The sequence below is a fragment of the Mustelus asterias genome, chromosome 9 (genome assembly GCF_964213995.1).
Source record: "Mustelus asterias chromosome 9, sMusAst1.hap1.1, whole genome shotgun sequence".
In the NCBI taxonomy this organism is placed as follows: Eukaryota; Metazoa; Chordata; class Chondrichthyes; order Carcharhiniformes; family Triakidae; genus Mustelus; species Mustelus asterias.
The window spans coordinates 15265339-15287250 of NC_135809.1; the positions used below are offsets into that span (position 1 = coordinate 15265339).

Here is a 21912-nt window from a genome sequence, read left to right on the forward strand (position 1 = left end):
TAGGCCTATCTATAGCCCTCAATCCCATTAAATCCCATGTACTCATCCAGAAGTCTCTTAAAAGACCCCAACGAGTTTGCCTCCACCACCACCGACGTCAGCCGATTCCACTCACCCACCACCCTCTGAGTGAAAAACTTACCCCTGACATCCCCCCTGTACCTACCCCCCAGCACCTTAAACCTGTGTCCTCTCGTAGCAACCATTTCAGCCCTTGGAAATAGCCTCTGAGAGTCCACCCTATCCAGACCCCTCAACATCTTGTAAACCTCTATCAGGTCACCTCTCATCCTTCGTCTCTCCAGGGAGAAGAGACCAAGCTCCCTCAACCTATCCTCATAAGGCATGCCCCCCAATCCAGGCAACATCCTTGTAAATCTCCTCTGCACCCTTTCAATGGCTTCAACATCTTTCCTGTAATGAGGTGACCAGAACTGCGCGCAGTACTCCAAGTGGGGTCTAACCAGGGTCCTATAAAGCTGCAGCATTATCTCCCGACTCCTAAACTCAATCCCTCGATTAATGAAGGCTAGTACGCCATACGCCTTCTTGACCGCATCCTCCACCTGCGAGGCCGATTTAAGAGTCCTATGGACCCGGACCCCAAGGTCCTTCTGATCCTCTACACTGCTAAGAATGGTACCCTTCATTTTATACTGCTGCTCCATCCCATTGGATCTGCCAAAATGGATCACCACACACTTATCCGGGTTGAAGTCCATCTGCCACTTCTCCGCCCAGTCTTGCATTCTATCTATGTCTCGCTGCAACTTCTGACATCCCTCCAAACTATCCACAACACCACCTACCTTGGTGTCGTCAGCAAACTTACCAACCCATCCCTCCACTTCCTCATCCAGGTCATTTATGAAAATGACAAACAGCAAGGGTCCCAGAACAGATCCCTGGGGCACTCCACTGGTCACTGACCTCCATGCAGAGAAAGACCCCTCCACAGCCACTCTCTGCCTTCTGCAGGCAAGCCAGTTCTGGATCCACAAGGCAACAGCCCCTTGGATCCCATGCCCTCTCACTTTCTCAAGAAGTCTTGCATGGGGGACCTTATCGAACGCTTTGCTGAAGTCCATATAGACCACATCCACCGCTCTTCCTTCGTCAATGTGCTTGGTCACATTTTCAAAGAACTCAACCAGGCTCGTAAGGCACGACCTGCCCCTGACAAAGCCGTGCTGACTACTTTTGATCATACTAAACTTCTCTAGATGATCATAAATCCTGTCTCTCAGGATCCTCTCCATCAACTTACCAACCACTGAGGTTAGACTCACCGGTCGGTAATTTCCCGGGCTGTCCCTGTTCCCTTTCTTGAATATAGGGACCACATCCGCAATCCTCCAATCCTCCGGAACCTCTCCCGTCTCCATCGACGATGCAAAGATCATCGCCAAAGGCTCCGCAATCTCCTCCCTCGCCTCCCACAGTAACCTGGGGTACATCCCATCCGGTCCCGGCGACTTACCAACCTTGATGCCATTCAATAGTTCCAACACATCCTCTTTCTTTATGTCCACATGCTCGATCCTTTCTGTCCTCCGCAATCCAGCAGTACAACCACCCAGATCCCTTTCCACCGTGAATACCGAGGTAAAGTATTCATTAAGCACCTCCGCCATTTCTAACGGTTCCGCACAAACTTTTCCCCCTTCACCTTTTAAGGGTCCTATGCCTTCACATCTCATCCTTTTACTCTTGACATATTTGTAGAAAGCCTTGGGATTCTCCTTAATCTTACCCGCCAAGGTCTTCTCATGACCCCTTCTCGCTCTCCTAATTTCCTTCTTAAGCTCCTTCCTACATCGCGTATACTCCTCTAAATCCTTAACACCTCCTAGCTCTCTGAACCTTCTGTACGCCTCTCTTTTCTTATTTACCAGGTTCATCACAACCTTCGTGCACCACGGTTCCCGTACCCTACCAACACCCCCCTGTCTCATCGGAACGTTGTCATGCAGAGCTCCAGACAAACATTCCTTGAAAATCCTCCACTTTCCTTCGGTACTTTTCCCCAAGAATGCCTCCTTCCAATTTACCCGTCTAATTTCCTCCCTGATGACACTGTATTTCCCTTTACTCCAGAGAAACACTTTCCTAGCCTGCCTGACCCTATCTCTTTCCAATGCTATCGTGAAGGAGATAGAATTATGATCGCTATCCCCAAGATGTTCACCCACCGAGAGATCCTCCACCTGTCCAGGTTCATTAGCCAGCACCAGATCAAGAACAGCCTCTCCTCTAGTAGGCTTATCCACATACTGTGTCAGGAAACTCTCCTGGACACACCTAACAAACTCCTCTCCATCCAAACCCCTAGCCCTAGGGATATTCCAATCTATGTTTGGGAAATTAAAATCTCCCATCACGACAACTCTGTTATTCCTACATCTCTCCAGGATCTGTTTCCCCATCTGCTCCTCAACATCTCTGTTACTATTGGGCGGCCTATAGAAAACACCCAGCAAAGTTACCGACCCCTTCCTATTCCTAACCTCCACCCACAGAGATTCCGTAGTCAGTCCCTCCACGGCGTCCACCTTCTCTACAGCCGTGACACTATCCCTGATCAACAGTGCCACTCCCCCCCCTCTCTTGCCTCCCTCCCTGTCCTTCCTGAAACATCTAAAACCTGGCACCTGAAGCACCCAGTCCTGTCCCTGAGACATCCAAGTCTCCGTAATGGCCACCACATCACAATTCGAAGCAGCAATCCACGCTCCAAGCTCATCCACTTTATTCACTACACTCCTGGCATTAAAATAGACACATCTCAGACCTTCAGCCTGAGCACTTCCCTTCTCCCTCACTCGTCTAACCTCCCTCTTACCCTGTCTACATTCCTTATCTATTTGCGAGCTAACCTCCTCGCTCTCAGTCCCCTCATTTCGATTCCCTCCCCCCAACCTTTCTAGTTTAAAGTCTCACCAGTAGCCTTAGCCAACCTTCCCGCCAGGATATTGGTCCCCCTGGGATTCAAGTGCCACCCGTCTTTTTTAAACAGGTCACACCTGCCCCTAAAGAGGTCCCAATGATCCAAGTACCCAAATCCTTGTCCCTTGCTCCAGTCCCTCAGCCACGCATTAATTCTCCACCGATTCCTGTTCTCACTCTCCCGCGGCACAGGCAGCAATCCCGAGATTACTACCTTTGCATTCCTCTTTCTCAGCTGTCTACCCAACTCCCTATATTCTCTTTTCATGACCCCTTCCCTCTTCCTACCGATGTCAGCAGTACCTATATGCATCACGACCTTGGGCTCCTCTCCCTCCCCCTTCAGGATTTCTGGGACTCGACCAGAGACATCCCGGACCCCTGCACCAGGGAGGCAAACCACCATCCGAGAGTCCCGTCTGTGTCCGCAAAAACGCCTATCTGACCCTCTCACCGTAGAGTCCCCAATTAGCACTACCCTCCTTTCCTTACCCCTTTGCACTACTGGGCCAGGCTCAGCTCCAGAGACACTGCCACCGCTGCTTCCCCCAGGTGGGCTGTCCACCCCAGTAGTACTCAGACAGGAGTACTTATTATTAAGGGGCACATCCACCGGGGTGCTCACCATCACCCGAGCTTTCTCCTTCCTCACTGTTACCCAGTTACCCTCCTCCCGTGGTCCCGGTGTGACCACCTGCCGATAGCTCCTGTCAATGACCTCCTCACTATCCCTAACCCGGCGAAGGTCCTCGAGCTGCAATTCCAGTTCCCTAACATGGTCCCTTAGGAACCGCAGCTCAACACACCCAGCACAGATATGGTCGTCCGGGAGGCTAGGAGCCTCCAGGACCTCCCACATCCTACATTGGGAACAACATACTGGCCTGACAGTCATAATTGCCCTTTTAAACACAGGGAAAAAAGTGAATGAAGATTATTCCTCTCTGTTCCAAATTATTTCTACCAAGGTACCCGGAGAAAAGTAACTTATAAATAAAATTTTTTAAAAATAAGAAACTCACCCCTGCGCGCCCTTTCTGCCTAAGCCCGATGAGCCAAAGCCCCTCAGTTCTCACTCAGCTCCGTCTCACTCCGCTGCCCGCTCCCAACGCTGCCCGCTAGATAGTGGGACCTGCCTTTTAAACCTCCTGTGCACTAAAAAAAAAACTCAAGAGACCCTTCCCAGTAAACCCCGCGGCCACTGCCGGTTGCGCGCCAAAATTTAAAACTAACTTAAATAAATAAATAACACCCGCGGAAAAGTACTTAAAACTAATTCTTACCCCAAAAATCCTGTCACCAGTCACAGCTCTGCCTTTCTCCACAGCAACAAGAGGACTAACCTCCCAACTAACTGACTTATATAGAACTTTTGACCCTTCCCAGTAAACCCCGCGGCCACGCGCCAAAATTTAAAACTAAATTAAATAAATAAATAACACCCGCGGAAAAGTACTTAAAACTAATTCTTACCCCAAAAATCCTGTCACCAGTCACAGCTCTGCCTTTCTCCACAGCAACAAGAGGACTAACCTCCCAACTAACTGACTTATATAGAACTTTTGACCCTTCCCAGTAAACCCCGCGGCCACTGCCGGTTGCGCGCCAAAATTTAAAACTAAATTAAATAAATAAATAACACCCGCGGAAAAGTACTTAAAACTAATTCTTACCCCAAAAATCCTGTCACCAGTCACAGCTCTGCCTTTCTCCACAGCAACAAGAGGACTAACCTCCCAACTAACTGACTTATATAGAACTTTTGACCCTTCCCAGTAAACCCGGCGGCCACTGCCGGTTGCGCGCCAAAATTTAAAACTAAATTAAATAAATAAATAACACCCGCGGAAAAGTACTTAAAACTAATTCTTACCCCAAAAATCCTGTCACCAGTCACAGCTCTGCCTTTCTCCACAGCAACAAGATGAGAGAATGTTTCTACTTTCTCAGTAGGCTGAGGAAATTTGGCACATCCGCTAAGACTCTCACTAACTTTTACAGGTGCACCATAGAAAGCATTCTTTCTGGATGTACCACAGCTTGGTATAGTTTCTGCTCTGTCTAAAACTGCAAGAAACTACAAAGGTTGTGAACGAAGCCCAGCTCATTATGCAAACCAGCCTCCCATCCACTGATTCTGTCTACACTTCCCGCTGCCTCAGAAAAGCATAATCAAGGACCCCACATATCCCAGACATACTCTCTTCCACCTTCTTCCGTTGGGAAGATACAACAGTCTGAGGACACGTACCAACTGACTCAATGCTGCCATCAGAATTTTGAATGGATCTACCTTGCATTAAGTTGATCTTTCTCTACATCCTGTAACAGTACATTCAGCACTCTCTTTTCCTTCTCTCTGTATGGTATACTTTGCACAGCGCACAAGAAACAATACTTTTCACTGTATACTAATACACGTGACAATAATAAATCAAATCAAATTTCCAGGGTGTGTGGGGTCCTTGCTTATGCTGGCTGCTTTTCCGAGGCAGCGGGAAGTGTAGACTGAGTCAGTGGATGGGATTGGATGTGGCTCCTCAAGGGGTATGGAGAGAAAGCGGGAGTGAGATACTGAAAGTGCATGATCAGCCATGATCATATTGAATGGTGGTGCAGGCTCAAAGGGCCGAATGGCCTACTCCTGCACCAATTTTGTATGTTTCTATGCATCTGTAAACGTTGGTGAGTGTCGAAGTGGACGTATCAAATTTCCTTCGCCTCCTGAGAAAGGAGAGGCGTTGGTGGGATTTCTTAACTATAGTGTCGGCGTGGAGGGACCAGGAGAGGTTCTCGTCCTCCAGGATGCTCTGTCCTCGCTCACAGGGGCGGCGGGATGTGAATGGCCAGAAACATCCCGCCTTGGCCTTGCTAACCGCAATAAAGATTTGTCCTGCAGATGAAAATGTTTTGATTCACTCTTACTGACATTGAAAAAAAACCTGAAACTTACCAAAGTCGGTGATCCATATTGCTACTCTTTCATAAAGTATATTCAAAAGCATAATGAACAAAAAGTTAATGATGGAAGCTGTGACGGAAGTGGCCATCTGTGGAGTCACATAATCTCGGATCGGTTCCAGGTCGCTTATCTTGTCACGCAGTTTGACAGAGAACTCAAAGAAGACAGCCAGCCGATAGACTATGATGGCAACCACCGAGGCAATGATCAACGAGATCTGGAAGAATATTAGTTTTTTAAAAAAGCTTCTAAGTATAATGAAATCTAAAGGAGGTTAATTCTAAAATCACTCATAATTCTTAGGTATTCTGACTTTTAAACTATGGGCTGCATTATTCCAAGGGGGACGGAACATGAGCAGTCCATCACCCACCGCCCCTTCCCCCCGGAAGGAAAATCGGCCAGAACTAACATGCGCCGAGGAAGCCTGCAGCCTCATGATGCCAGCTTGCCTTGCAGCCATAATATGCTGCGGCTGGGCTAAGTTGGTTAACTGTGGAACTCGAACCCTCAGTGGGAGCGGCAGGCTCTCATTCAACAGCCAAGGGAGGGTTCAGAGAGTCCAGGCAGGAGGAAGAGAGGAACTGGGGGGGGAGAACCATAGAACCCTACAGTGCAGAAAGAGGCCATTCGGCCCATCAAGTCTGCACTGACCACAATCCCACCCAGGCCCTATCCCCATATCCTTACATATTTTACCCGCTAATCCCTCTAACCTACGCATCTCAGGACACTAAGGGGCAATTTTAGCATGGCCAATCAACCTAACCCACACATATTTGGACTGTGGGAGGAAACCAGAGCGCCCAGAGGAAACCCACGCAGACACGAGGAGAATGTGCAAACTCCACACAGGCAGTGACCCGAGCCGGGAATCGAACCAAGGTCCCTGGAGCTGTGAAGCAGCAGTGCTAACCACTGTGCTACCGTGCCGCCCGAGGCGGTGGGACTTTGTAAGGCAGATGGCATGGAATCAAAGGGGTGGTGACACTCTGGGAACATGTCCCTGATAATCACGTAGACATTTAAAAAAATGGCCTGCACACTCTCACCTGACTGTATTATAACAACTGTATTATGGCGTGAGCAGCATGTTATTCAGATCTTTGGCTCGCTAACCAGACTTAATGACCTTTAATATGCTGATTTTGGCACCCGCTCACCTACAGTATGATGGGGACCTTTGTCAGGGGTGGTTGTGAAGTGGCGGTCTCCCACGGCATACACCAGGCGGACAGACCGCCCCCCCCCCCCCCTCCCCCAGAGGAGCTCAAGTGAGTGTAACACTCAGGCGGGGGGTGGGGGGGGGGGGGGGGGGGGGCTGAGGGGGGGATGGGGTGGGGGGTGGGTCATGCCTGGGCAGTAACATGGGGCAGGGAGGTGGGGAAACCCACACAGACGTGTGCAAACTACACACGGCCTTTAAAAGGGGTGCCCCAATCTTCGAAAAACTAAGTTGCTGCTGGGATGGGTTTGCCAGCGTGACGTTGTGGAACCCGACCCTTCATACATTTACCACCCACTGCCACACTCTGCATTAAAAAAAGGTAGAATTCCACCCTCTGTTTTTGAACTTAACTAAGGGCAATTATGAGGGCACGAAAGCAGAGCTGGTGAAAGTGAACTGGCAAATTAGGTTAAGGGATGGGTCAATGGAGATGAAGTGGCAAACATTTAAAGGGATATTTCAGATTGCACAGAATAAATACATTCTAGGGAGTAGGAAAAAATCCAAGGGTCAGACCCACCATCCGTGGTTAACAGGAAATATTAAAGGTGGTATTGAACTTAAAGAAAAAAAACATATAATTCTGCAAAGGTAGGGTGGCAGGCCAAAAGATTGGACACAAGGGACAGCAAACAATGACTAAAAGGTTAACAAGAAAGGGAAAATAGAGTACGAGGACAAGCTAGCCAGAAATATAAAAACAGATAGTAGGAACTTTATAAATATTTTTTAAAAAGAGTTAACAAAGTGAGCATTGGTCCGATAGTAAGTGGGTCTGGAGAAATGAGAATAAAAAATAAGGAGATAGCAGATGAATCGATCAGATATTTTGCTCGAGTCTTCACAACAGAGGTTACAACTAACATCCCAAAAGCAGTGACGAACCAGAACATGGAAGGGAGGGAAGAACCTAGAAAAATTACAGCCACCAGCGAAGCGATACTGAGTAACTGGTTGGAGCTACGGGCTGATAAAAGCTTGGGTTCTAATGGACTTCATTCTAGGGTCTTAAAAGAGTCTACTGAGATAGTTGATGCATTGGTTTAATTCTCCAAAACTCCCAGAGTTGGGGAAGATCACATTAGATTGGAAGATAGCAAATTATTCAAGAAGAGACAGAAAGTGGGAAACTACAGGCCAATTAGCTCAACATCTGTCATAGCAATAAGTTAGAAGCTATTATTAAAGAAGTTATAACAGTTCAAGATAATCAGAGTCAACATGGTTTTGCGAAAGCGAAATAGTATTTAACCAACTTTTTGGAGTTCTTTGAGAAAGTGGATAAAGGATGAATTTATAGTACTTAGATTTCAAGAAGGCATTTATGAAGTGCCATATGAAAAGTTACTGTGGAAAATAAAAGTTCATAGTATGGGGGTAACATATTAGCCTGGGCAGAAGATTCACTAGCCAAGAGGAAGCAGAGAGTAGGCTTAAATAGGTCTTTTTCAGGTTGGCAAGATGGAACAAGTGGTGTTCCACAGGGATCAATGCTGCAACCTCGACTTACAATTTGTATTAATGACCTGATGAAGGGATTGAAGGGATGGTTGCCAAATTTGTAAATGACACAAAGATCGGTAGGAAATTTAATTGTGAAGAGGGCATAAGTACGAGTCAGAGAAAAGCACTGTGAAAAGAAACACAACAGACACAGCACAAACTGGGAATGGATAATCTACCGTTAGAAGATGAAAGAAGAGGACATTTCCATTCAAGTGTTTATCTTGTTCTCTTGCTCTCTCTGTATGGGGCATCCTCATTGTCTGATGGGTTGCCAACCATGACCTGCGCCACAATATCACTCTGCAGAAAGATGAAGAGGCTGGCCCAAAGAACAAACTTAGCTGGCATGGGGAATGAGCTTGCACTGTTGGCGTTACTCTGCCCCGTCTAGTCAACCAAACTGACAACAAAACGTCTCTCAGAAATTGGAAATCTTTACCGCAGGTAGCTAATGAGGAAGAGACCACAATATCATTGAGAATTTGGAAAGTGTTTAAAAAGGATTTTTAAGATATATGACTAAGTGGTAGTGAAGAGCTCCTGTTGAAGAACTAATGTCACCACAGACACAACCTTGACGCATCATATTCTCTCTGCCATACCCCCTATGGTTTTTTGGTTCATTAACTTTGTTTTTGCCCATTCTTGATTTGTACAAGTGTAGCAAACATGCTTGCCCCTTTCCTATTTTCGCTTGTTGAAAAATTCTGAACTTTGTGACGATTATTTCAACATGAGCATTTTCCTTTTAAAATAATCAGAAACCACACTATATCCCTACCTCCTTGCAATGAATACACATAGAAATATTGTTAAAAATATTAACAGCATCCACAGCGATCTTACCCAGAAAAGAACTGTGCTCCCACCACAAACTAGTCTCATACATTTTCCAAAGGCTGAGTAAGGAACCAATTCTTCTTCCTGTAAATAAAGTCATAACTATTATCCAGTACTTTTGTTAATTTTCGTAAATTTAAGAATGTACAATTTTCCTATTACGTTTTTTTTTAATTCTTAAATTTAGAAGCATGTAATTTGCCACAGAATCCCCAGTACAGAGAGGAGCCACTCTGCCCATCGAGTCTGCACCGACTCTCTGAAAGACCGTCCCACCCTGGTCCCTTCTCTCTACCATATCCATGTAACTGCTTGCAATTACTATGGCTAATCCACCTAATCTACACATCTTTGGACTATGGAAGGAACCCCAAGCAGACACAGGCAGAACGTGTAAACTCCACACAGACAGTCACCAAAGTCCGGAATCGAACTCACGTCCCTGGCGCTGTGAGGCAGTAGTGCCAATCACTGTGCCGCCTTGCCAGTCTGTCATTCAGATGATAAGCCTTGATTCAAAATCTCCGGGCTATATAATGGAAATGAATGAACAGTAAAGATCCAGGTCTCTGTTTGGATGTATCTCACAGAGCTTGATCTAAAGCCATTAAAATGTCTCTTCTCTGCTCATTTACAACTCAAAAACTTTGCTCAGTGCAACGCAAGCAACCACAAGCAAAAACAAAATAAACATTTAAATCCTTCTTTTTGACTTCATTGCATTGCCAAGTTTGGAGGGAGAGAGCATTGCATAGATTGGATTTTTCTTCATTCTACAATAGATTGCTTAGCCTTTTCTGGTCTTGGATAGGCCACACAATGGAGAATTTCATTTTTGTGTGACAGTGAGTATATACTTGCACATCTGATATAAACTCAAATGCAAGGTGAAAGCAAAATCATCTTAACAAGTTATCTTGCATGCAGTTTGACTGTCTTGACAGCCAATCTCCTTTCACTCATTTACCTGTGTAATTGGATTTCTTTTTGGAATTGTGCATTTTGCTTCATATTCGGGCCGGCGTGGCTCTTCCTGCTCCAATTCCACCGTGTCCCACTCGTACTCCAATTCTGCCTGCTTGCGTTTCCAGAACTCCAAAAACAAAGTCACTGCCAAGCATTATGTAGGGTTATAATAGCTACCAAACATCAGTGAATGTGCATCAGCACACGACTTAATGACTAACAATCAGTAGGTTCGAAATCCAGCAACAAACTAAGTGCACGGAGGGTTTTATATGGTAAGATCTTAAAAAAATGAAAGCGAATATCATCACTGTATCAGAGCATGTGCAAGAACCAGCTGTTATGCTGCATTTTAATCTTATAGTGTTACACTGCTGTAAGGTAACAGCTATTTTTCATGAAGATCTTTCCCTTTTGTTTAATTTCATTATAATCATAGAATCCCTACTGTACAGAAGGAGGCCAATCTTTAAAGTTTAAAGTAAAGTTTATTTATTAGTCACAAGCAAGGCTTACATTAACACTGCAATGAAGTTACTATGAAATTCCCCTAGGCCCATTCAGCCCATCGAGTCTGCACTGACAACAGTCCCAACCAGGCCCTATTCCCGTAACTGCACGTATTTAATCCCCCTAACACTAAGGGGCATTTTACCATGGCCAATCAACCTAATCTGTCCATCTGCAGAGCAACTGGAGGAAACCCATGCAGACACCAGAAGAATGTGCAAACTCCACACAGTGACCCAAGGCTGGAATTGAACCCGGGTCCCTGGCGCTGTGAGGCAGCAGTGCTAACCACTGTGCCATCTTGCTGCCCTCCACTTCAGTTTGGTCGGATTAATTATTTGAGGGGGAAAAGAACCTTTTGCAGAGCTCAGATATGACGGAATAGTCAGTCCTACAAAGTCTTCTAGAACAGATAACCAAATCATATAATGAAAAAGTGTACAACAAATCCATTTAGGGAAACTTATAGAAGCACAGATACATGTCTCTTATCCACAATTCTCCACTTGCTTCCAGAAGATTCTCTGTCATCCAGCCAACTGTGCAACCAGAAACTGATCGCATGGCTCGAACATCTAGTGAAATTACTTTTGAATGATGCCATGATGCTTAGTTCATTTTACATGTCCCATACATAGCAGTCATAAAAATTGGAGTCACGCTGTCACAGTTAATGTAAACAACTTCGCTGATCTGACCAACACAGGAAGCTTTAGATCACGGCTCCCAGACCAGAGTCTCTTTATGACCCGCATCTGGTTTTAATCTATAAATTGACCAAAATTCCCAGCATGCTTAGCTCTCGCCAGAATAGCCATTTTAAAGCCCCTATTGCCATTATTGTTGTTAAATTATTGTTGTAGCCGTTCTTTCTCTGTTCACAGTGTGATTGCCTTGGGTGGTACAAAACGATTTTCCAGTGTTTTTCTTTTACAAGCCATAGTTTCCCCTTTTCCAGCTGATTGTTGAGCTCAAAGGTTAGCCAATGGGTCTATTTAAAGTTTTGCTTGTGCAGAGAGCAATGATCAGAAACAATGTAAATACAATAACTCTTCCAAAAAAACAGCTGTTAGTAACTTACCCCAAATTCCCATGAACACTGCATACACGAGAGTTCCGTAGTTGTCAAATACAGATAATTTCTGTGGAATATATATGAAAATGTAATAAACCCGAGCACATTAGAATGCCGAATATAAACAGGACTTGAAATGTCTCGTGGCATTCTTATACGGGATTCAGTTATTGCAAGTGAAACTATATCTTTATAAAATTATAGGCAATTTTAAAGGTGGTTGTCATGGGTTTTGACATAAACTGCAACATTTGAAACAAATTATGAAATTGCATTTCTGAAAAGAAGATAATGGAGGGGCATGTCTGAGAAACGGAGGAAAATTAAATTACATTGTATTCAATTTCTCACCACCAGGTTTGAAATTGAAATTAAGGTGCAGTAAATGTATTTACTTTTGCATTTCCTGCAAAATATAAAGCTTAAAGAGGTGGCTCAATCTATAAAATAACTTCTTATTGCTTTAAAGGATAGCTGCACTCGATGGAGATACCGGAAATGTCACGTACGTGCACGCAAATCTAATTTTTAAACACACTATCCCTTTTTGTTCCTGGATTTGTCCAGGAGACCTCACTTTTCTGAAGTATTTACTGGAATAGTTGATCTCATAGAAGGATGAAAGGCAACCTTATTAAAACATCTAGGATTCTGAGAGGGGCTTACCAGGATAAATGTATTTTCCGGCTTCAACACTGCTTTTCCCACCCGACATCAGCCTATAATCAGAGAAAAAAATCCCAGCCGAGGGGTTCCCCATTTAAGATGGAGATGAGGAGGAATTTCTTCTCACAGAATCATCAATTAGTCTTTGGAATTCTCTACCACAGATAGTAGTGGAGGCTGAGTTACTAAATGTACTCAAGGCCGAATCAGATTGGTTTTTCATCTACAAGAAATATAAGGGACAGACAGCAAAGTGGAGTTAAGGACACAATCGGATCAGCTGTGATGGGTCAAATGCTCCTGCTCTTATTTCTTATGATATTATGATTCATATAGATTCTAGTATTGCATTTTTGTGCTTTAATTTAGGTGCCATTTGAACCAAATTGGTCTGAAATAATAACAACTTACATGTACTTTATAGGTTTGATCTGTGACGATACTGTGCCTTTAAGAAATGTATTTTGTGTCACGTTTCTTGTGCAGGTTTTTTTGTGGAAGTCAGCTCAATTTACCCGGTGCCGCTTTGTCTATAACTGGCAGCCTACATGTTGATATCGCAGAAGCATAATTGATCCTAATTGCTCGAGTGTTTGTTTTAATCGGGGTTCATGCAGTTTGGTTATTTTAGTGTTTTCCCCGGGGGGTTTTCAGACTGGGGTCTGATTAGGTTGATTGACAGGAACATTCATGTGACTGGGTGGGACTAGACTCACAAAGAGAAACAAACACAGTTGCTGCTTGGAATCTTTATAGAGAGAAGTAGTTCTCTGTCTCTCTCTTTGGAGAATGGAGTCTGGGACCTGCCAGATAGATCTTTGATAGATAGATCTTTCTCTGGAGGCTGCTGTCTGGGTGTCAGAAGACAGGTGTCTTTCTATGTCTTTGTCCAGAGATGTTAAAAGGCTGGAAGCTAGTACCCATGCAAGCCTATATGTTTTGCACTAACTGATTCTGAAGAGGGATTTTTGTCTGTCGGGGTATTGCTTATAGAGATAGCTAGCAGTTAACTAACTATAGAGATAGCTAGCAGTTAAGAATTATACCTTGTCATGTTTAAGTCTTTCAATTGGCAAAAGTTGTGTTAATTCTTTGTGTTATATTTTAACTGTGTTGTTAAATAAAGTTTGTTTTAATAAAAGCTTCCTTGTGGGTCAATCGAATCATACCTGGAGCAAAACACCAATTGCTTGCACTAATGCCAAAATCAAAAAAAAGTTGGGGTCCAGGCTAACTTCATAATACATCTTGTAGTTTCCGATCTGGTTACTAACAGATTGGTATTAAGCAATTTGAAAGGTCTTTTTCTTAAATTGTCCCTCATTACCATAAACGTTTTAATTGGTATAATTGTTAATAGACCAAGGAAAATAATTATCCTGCTGTCAGGACTGAATTACAAGTTGTGAGTATATATTATGAATATATAGATCTCTTGTTGATTTCACATAACCGTCTAGGAGTAAGAATCACACTGCAATAAAATTCTGATCATTGGTTATTTTCAGAAGTGTTGCACTTAAAGAACATATGCACATGGTAGAAGGTGTTTTGAATGAACTCACCCTTGATGACTGGCATGTAATATTGAGTCTCCAATATGTACAATCTCGATCACATTGGGGACACATGATCATATGGCCTCCAATCTCAGGATCACAAACTTCCTTACTGTAAAATAGGAAAAATAAGCCAAAAATCTAATTGCTGTAATATGGCACAGCAGTTTATACATTATGTAGTTCTTTGCAATATGAAACCTTGTATTCTGTTTGACAACAAATTATGATAACGGAATGGGTAAAGTGGTGAAGTAACCAAATCCACATTACTGCAAGTGATTTCCAGCCCAGTTGTGGCGGGACCCGCAGCGGGGGATGCAGCAGTTGAGGTCAGGGCCAGAAAACCCTGACCACTGTGACTCCAATCAACATAAGATAACTGTCAGTAGCCAATGCACGCACAGTGGTCTGCACACATGGAAAAAACCAATGACATCACTCCGCTATGCCCAGCCTGCTAAAGAAATCGCATTTTGCATGAAAATGCAAATATTTGGGTAACGTGAATTAAACAATGTAAATTGGCATCAACTTCTTGAATTGCTTTTGGTCGAATTAAAGTGACAGTGAGTTAGGCGGCAGCAGCAATGGATGTTTCCCTGTAAATGATTGTTTATAATCCACATTCCATATCCAGCAGTGACTTTCCCTCGTGGCTTTTAGCCAGAGTGGTTAGCCTTAGGCTTTTTCTTTTGAAGGCTGCACAATAATGCATGTCATGAAACAGAGAATGGATTTGGGGGCGAGCTCGAACTGCCCCAAGTCTCATTCTTGTACCAATATCATCATTGAGGTGATATTATTAATAATATAACAGTGTACTTTTTCTCCCCGTCCGAACTGTGCATGGACGTATCCTTTTAAAAACATGAATTACTGTCAATTTTGTAAAATTCTAAGACATCAACAAATAATGCAAATAACTTTGAAAAAGTAATGTGCTTGACCTATTGCTGAATTAGCGTACATGGGAGAGAATCATAGCCTGTGCCCAAAACAGTTGTGAAGCTGAGATTGCGGCACCTGGACCAAAGCCATGGTCAGCAGGCCTGGACTATTTCCAGTGTGATGATACTGTGCCTTTAAGATATGTATTTTACTCATGTTTCTCTGCAGGATGATTCAAGCAGTCCCTGGCATTTTGTCAGAGCCGTTTTGTCTGCAGCTGGTGCCCTCCATTGTTCCTGAAGCAGCATGACTGACATCATGTTTGTTTTAATCTGAACTAATGCAGGGTTCTGTCATTTTAATGTTCCCCTGGGATTGCAGAGTAGAGCTTGATTGGGAAAATTGACAGGTCAGGTCATATGACTGGGGACAGCTATGTTTTCACAGAGAATTCCAGCTTGGTTTTTCAGATGCTGTTTTGGAAGCTGCAGAGAGACTTGTCCTTTCCTATCTCTGAAGTCTGAAGACTGGAAGCTGCGAGAGACTAGGCTTACTTCTCTGTTTTGCTTTCTTGAGGATATGTCCTTCTCTAAAAACTGCTGTGTGAATTTCTGTCTGTAGATGTTAAAAGCTGGAAATCTAGTATCACGTGAGCATTCTTGTTTTAATGCTAACTAATTCTGGAGATGGATGTATGTCTATGGGGTATTGCTTTTAAATTGGAACAACAGAGATAGCTAGTTGTTAGGAATTATACTATGTTTAAGTCTTGTAATTGGTTAAAAAAAATTCTAATTCTTTTTGTTATATTCTAACTGTGTTCTTAAATAGACTTTGTTTGATAAAAGCTTCCTAGTGGGTCATCTGAATCATACCTGGAGTAAACCACCTTATGCTCACCAATGCCAAAATCAAAGGTAAAACTTAGGGTCTAAGCTAACTTCACAAAGCACCTTGGAGTTTCTGGTCTGGGCCTTAACAAGAAATAAAAACGGGAAGTGTTGGAAAAGCTCAGAAGGTCTGGCAGCATGTGCAGAGAGGAAAAGAGTTAACGTTTAAAATCAAATATGACTCTTCTTCGGAATGGGGAAGAAAAATTTCAAAGAACAATCATATTTATCTGGAAACATTGAGTCTTTCTCTCCATACAGAGCATGCTGCCAGATCTCTGAGTTTTTCTAGCACTATGTTTTTTTTATTTTAGATTTTCAGCATCCACAGTATTTTGCTTTTATTTCTCTAACACTTATGCAGAAGATAAAGGCGTCAAAGTAGAAGGTCAACTGGTAAAAGTAGTGAGATTTACAGATAGCCAGGACCTAGTCACCAGCACAGCAGAAGATCTATAGATAGAATAAATGAAGTGATGAGAGCTTATGGAATTCAAATTAATGCAAAAAGTGAACGTTATGCAGGTTGGAAGAAATGATGATGGGAAAGCAGTGCTCAAGATAATGGTCACCTGCTGGAAAGGTGTAGCTGAGAAACAGCTCATCAGAAGGTGGTCACTGTCATAAAGAAATCAGAGCTAGAATAACCATGCCAAATAATGCATTCTTCAAACATAAAGAATTGCTCATCAGACAAGATTCTTAAGAAAAGAGACTGTGGGATGTTTTGATATACAGGGCTGAAATTTAGACCTCGAGATATGCTGACGTCCAAAGTTTACAAAGTTGTGAAATGTGGTTTTGGAGAAAATGGAGTACGTCACTTGGAAGGATCACAATGTGGAAACTTTTCTTCAGCGGTAAGTGAATCCTAAAGTAAAACTCTAATTTTAACAGCATCGAATAGAATGGCTTTTAACATGAAATTCTGAATCTGTTAACATGTTAATATTTGGAGTGAAAAAAAAAAACAGCAAGCCAACAGCACTGCAAAAGAACATGGAATTGTACAATATGGGCAGCACGGTGGCTAGTACTGGTTAGCACTGCTGCCTCACAGCGCCAGGGACCCAGATTCAATTCTGGCCTCGGGTAACTGTGCATGTTCTCTGCACGTTCTCCCCATGGGTTTCCTCCGGGTGCTTCAGTTTCCTCCCACAGTCTGAAAGACGTGCTGGTTAGGTGCATTGGCCATACTAAATTCTCCCTCAGTGTACCCGAACAGATGCTGGGGTGTGGCGACCAGAGGATTTTCACAGTAACTTCATTGCAGTGTTAATGTAAGCCTACTTGTGACACGAATAAGTAAACTTAAAAAAAAACAATATTTGTAAGCCACACACTCAGCAAACACTGCTAACTTATCTGAATAGAATGCGTCTATAACAGCAAAGGAACATGCAGAATACCAGTCTGGTTGGTTCAGTTTGTGTGCCAGCAATTTATTGTATCCCAGTGGTCTGTTAAGTATTGTTGAAAATGCTTTTGCAAAATAAAATAATTTTGAAAAGTAAAATCTTTCACTGATTTTCATCATGCAGCAGTTTCCCAAGAATATTTTCCTGTCCCAGTGAGGCATTCATTGGGATAAAAGAATATTAAAATCCATTAGTTTCCAGGAATATTCTGTACTTTTCCAAAAAGATTCTGCAATGTCCTAGTAAACTTAACAAACAGTGCAGCTGCCTGTAAGTAAGGAGCAATCCTCTCCAAACAACATGTGGATTTATTTATTTATTTATTAGTGTCACAACTAGGCTTACCAGGGGACGTTCGCAGTAACTTCATTATAGTGTTGATGTAAGCCTACCTGTGACACTAATAAATAAACTTTTAAAAACATTAACACTGCAAAGAAGTTACTGTGAAAATCCCCTACTAGCCACAGTCCAGCGCCTGTTCGGGTACACTGAGGGAGAATTTAGCATGGCCAATGCACCTAACCAGCGCGCCTTTCGGTCTGTGGGAGGAAACCCACGCAGACACAGGGGGAACGTGCAGACTCCGCACAGACAGTGACCCAAGCCAGGAATTGAGCCCAGGTCCCTGGCACTGTGAGGCAGCAGTGCTAACCACTGTGCCATCACGCCGCCCCTTTGAATGGTTCAGCATGTTTAAGTTACACGGTTAACAGGCAAGCAATTTTTAAAACATTCATTCATGGGATGTGGAAGTCACTGACTAGGCCATCCCCAACACATGGACCGCTTCAGTATCTGAATAGTTGCAAATGCTGCTGAACATTGTTCCGTCATAAGTGAATATCCCCATTTCTGACCTTATGATAGAAGGAAGGTCATTGCTGAAGCAGCTGAAGATGATTGGGCCTAGGACACTACCCTGAGGAACTCTGGGTAATTCATGAAATTAAATCTTTTTTGGGGATTAAAGTGCACACTGCAGACACAATTTGTAATAACAATATGGGTGTATCAGCAAAAAGCTCTGCAACATTACCCAGCAGCGATCAACGCAACTGCCACTACACACTTCAGGAATTTTAAAATATTAATTCATGGGATATGGGTGTCGCTGGCTGGCCAGCATTTATTGCCCATCCCTTGTTGCCCTTGAGAAGGTGGTGGTGAGCTGCCTTCTTGAAACGCTGCAGTTCACATGCTGTGGGTTGACCCACAATGCCATTAGGGAGGGAATTCCAGGATTTTGACCCAGGAACAGAGATATATTTCCATGTCAGGATGGTTTGGAGGGGAACTTGGGGGTGGTGATATTTCCAGGTATCTGCTGCCCTTGTCCTTCTTGATGGAAGTGTTTGTGGGGTTGGAAGGTGCTGTCTAAGGATCTTCGGTAAATTTCTGCAATGCATCTTGTAGATATTACACATTGCTGCTACTGAGCGTTGGTAGTGGATGTTTGTGGTGTGGTGCTAATCAAACGGGCTGCTTTGTCCTGGATAGGGTCAAGCTTCTTGAGTATTGTTGGAGCTGCACCCACCCAGGCAAGTGGGGAGTATTCCATCACACTCCTGACTTGTGCCTTGTAGATGGTGGTCAGACCTTGGGAGTCAAGAGGTGAGTTACTCTCCGCAGTACTCCTAACCTCTGATCTGTTCCTGTAGCCACTGTGATTGTGTTTAAAGTTTATTTCAGTAGGGTCACAAGTAGGCTTACATTAACACTGCAGTGAACGGCACGGTAGCACAGTGGTTAGCACTGCTGCTTCACAGCTTCAGGGTCCTGGGTTCGATTCCTGGCTCGGGTCACTGTCTGTGTGGAGTTTGCACATTCTCCTCGTGTCTGCGTGGGTTTCCTCTGGGTGCTCCGGTTTCCTCCCACAGTCCAAAGATGTGCGGGTTAGGTTGATTGGCCAGGTAAAATTGCCCCTTAGAGTCCTGAGATGTGTAGGTTAAGAGGGATTAGCAGGTAAATATGTGGGGGTAGGGCCTGGGTGGGATTGTGGTCGGTGCGGACTCGATGGGCCGAATGGCCTCCTTCTGCACTGTAGGGTTTCTATGTTCTATGAAGTTACTGTGAAAATCCCTTAGTCGCCACATTCCGGCGCCTGTTCGGGTACACTGAGGGGAGAATTTAGCATGACCAATGCACCTAACCAGCACGTCTTTTGGACTGTGGGAGGAAGCCAGAGCACCCAGAGGAAACCTGGGGAGAATGTACAAACTCCGCACAGACAGTGACCCAAGCCGGGAATTGAACCCAGGTCTCTGGCGCTGAGGCAGCAGTGCTAACAACTGTACCACTGTGCCGCCCATAGTGGTGAGTCCAGTTGAGGAATGCGCTATGACTCAATATAAAGAGCTATTTGGATGTCACCAATATGTTTCCACGTACCTCCAAGTATTGTGATCCAGAGTCAGGATTCCAAAAATAAAGCAGATGAGTCCTACAAATCCTGCAATGGCCAGCATTCCTGTATAGAAACCAAGCCAAGCAAAGTAGATTCCAATTTTCTCTCCAAAATACCTCCTGCAATGTGGAATTAAGAGAAAAGACAATTCAGGCAAAAATAGCAATCTTCCAAAATACAAAAGCAAGTTCAAGTGTGTGACAAATAGCAGAACTGGAATGAGGAATGACAGAGTTTTGTAAGTTGCTGTCCTCAGTGTGAAGACTCACTGAGAGAGAATTGGGCCAGAATATGAGATTGCAGGCTGCAGTTTACAGGTCACTATGTCTGTCCCTTCAACTGGTCTCCTGTCAAGCGACTTTAGCAACAGAGTCTTAAAATACTCACTATCGTTGAAGCAGTTTGCAAAGGTTGGTGTGACGGCCACTGCAGAGTGGGGCAGCTGAACATGCGAGATCCTGCGCTGTTCAGCAAATGAATTTTGGAGGTTGGAGAAACTTGGTTTTTTCTCACTGGAACAACGGAAGTTGAGGGACGATCTGATAGAAGTCTACAAGATTATGAGGGGCATGGACAGAGTGGATAGTCAGAAGGTTCTTCCCAGGGTGGAAGAGTCAATTACTAGGGGGCATAGGTTTAAGATGCGAGGGGCAAGGTTTAAAGGAGATGTACGAGGCAAGTGTTTTTACACAGAGGGTGGTGGGTGCCTGGGGGAGGTACTGGAAGCAGATACGATAGTGACTTTTAAGGGGCGTCTGGACAAATACATGAATAGGATGGGAATGGAGGGATATGGTCCCCGGAAGGGTAGGGGGTTTTAGTTCAGTCGGGCAGCATGGTCGGTGCAGGCTTGGAGGGCCGAAGGGCCTGTTCCTGTGCTGTAATTTTCTTTGTTCTTCATTTGCGAGGAGCACATTGAATCCTGTGGCAGGGCAAGAAGTGGCCCATTACCTCACAGGATTAAATATCTGGGCGCCATGTTTAAATAGCTCCCAGACAACCATTCACTTTTCCACTCTGCTCTTTGACTCCTCACCCTGCCCCGCCCCCCCGCTCTCCCCTCTCCTCCCACCACCACCACCACCACCAGTACTGCCGGTTTCACCTCTAAGCCATGTCCAGCATTGGCACAGTTTGCAAATTCCCCTCAATTATCTTGTCAATAAGCTCAACTGAAGTGCATTCATACATTAGCAGTGGCACGGTGGCACAGTGGTTAGCACTGCTGCCTCACAGTGCCAGGGACCCGGGTTCGATTCCCGGCTTGGGCCCCTGTCTGTGCGGGGTCTGCACGGTCTCCCCGTGTCTGCTTGGGTTTCCTCTGATGCTCCGGTTTGCTCCCACAGCCCAAAAGACATGCTGGTTAGGTGCATTGGCCATGCTAAATTCTCCTGAACAGGTGCCAGAGTGTGACGACTGGAGGATTTTCACAGTAACTTCACTGCAGTGTTAGTGTAAGCCTAAGTGTGACTAATAAATCAACAAACTTATACATTGCCCTGTATCTTTCATGGCGCTCGTAAAATGCAAGATAGCACAACATAGGGGCAGCACGATGGCGCAGTGGTTAGCACTGCTGCCTCACAGAGCCAGGGACCAATTCTGGCATCGGGTCACTGTCTGTGTGGAGTTTGCACGTTCTCCCCGTGTCTGTGTGGGTTTCCTCCCACAGGCCAAAGATGTGCAGATTAGGTTGATTAGCCATGCAAAATTGCCCCTTCGTGTCAGGGGGACTGCCAGGATAAATACATGAGGTTACGGCGATAGGACCTGGGTAGAATTGTTGTCAGTGGAGGTTTAATGGACGGAATGGCTTCCTTCTGTACCGTAGGGATTCTATGATTCTATAGAGGTTCCAGGCAAATGTGCCCCCTCTGGATTTTTCAGCATCCCTGCCTCCTACCTCATTCCAGCACACCCCATTAAATTCAGCCCTGGGTTTCACGAGTCCTGGGAAACTAGGCCAACCAGCATTGAATTTAAATTAAGCTCCTAAATACACTGGTTTTAAACGTCCAATCTTTCGAACGTGGGTACACAACCTGAAG

The 21912-nt window shown here is 44.4% G+C and overlaps 1 protein-coding gene across 4 annotated transcripts in view; it reads right to left on the reverse strand.

Moving 5' to 3' along the window:
* The window catches only part of ano6 (anoctamin 6), a 128053-nt gene that overhangs the window by 28141 nt on the left and 78000 nt on the right, over positions 1–21912 (reverse strand). For all 4 annotated transcript variants that reach the window (XM_078219724.1, XM_078219722.1, XM_078219721.1 and 1 more), the window contains 6 exons: positions 19849–19983; positions 14265–14370; positions 12040–12100; positions 10450–10592; positions 9489–9566; positions 5900–6125 (listed from right to left, as the gene is read on the reverse strand). In XM_078219724.1, coding sequence (XP_078075850.1) covers positions 5900–6125; positions 9489–9566; positions 10450–10592; positions 12040–12100; positions 14265–14370; positions 19849–19983 — 749 coding nt within the window. The remainder of the gene's footprint in view (positions 1–5899; positions 6126–9488; positions 9567–10449; positions 10593–12039; positions 12101–14264; positions 14371–19848; positions 19984–21912) is intronic.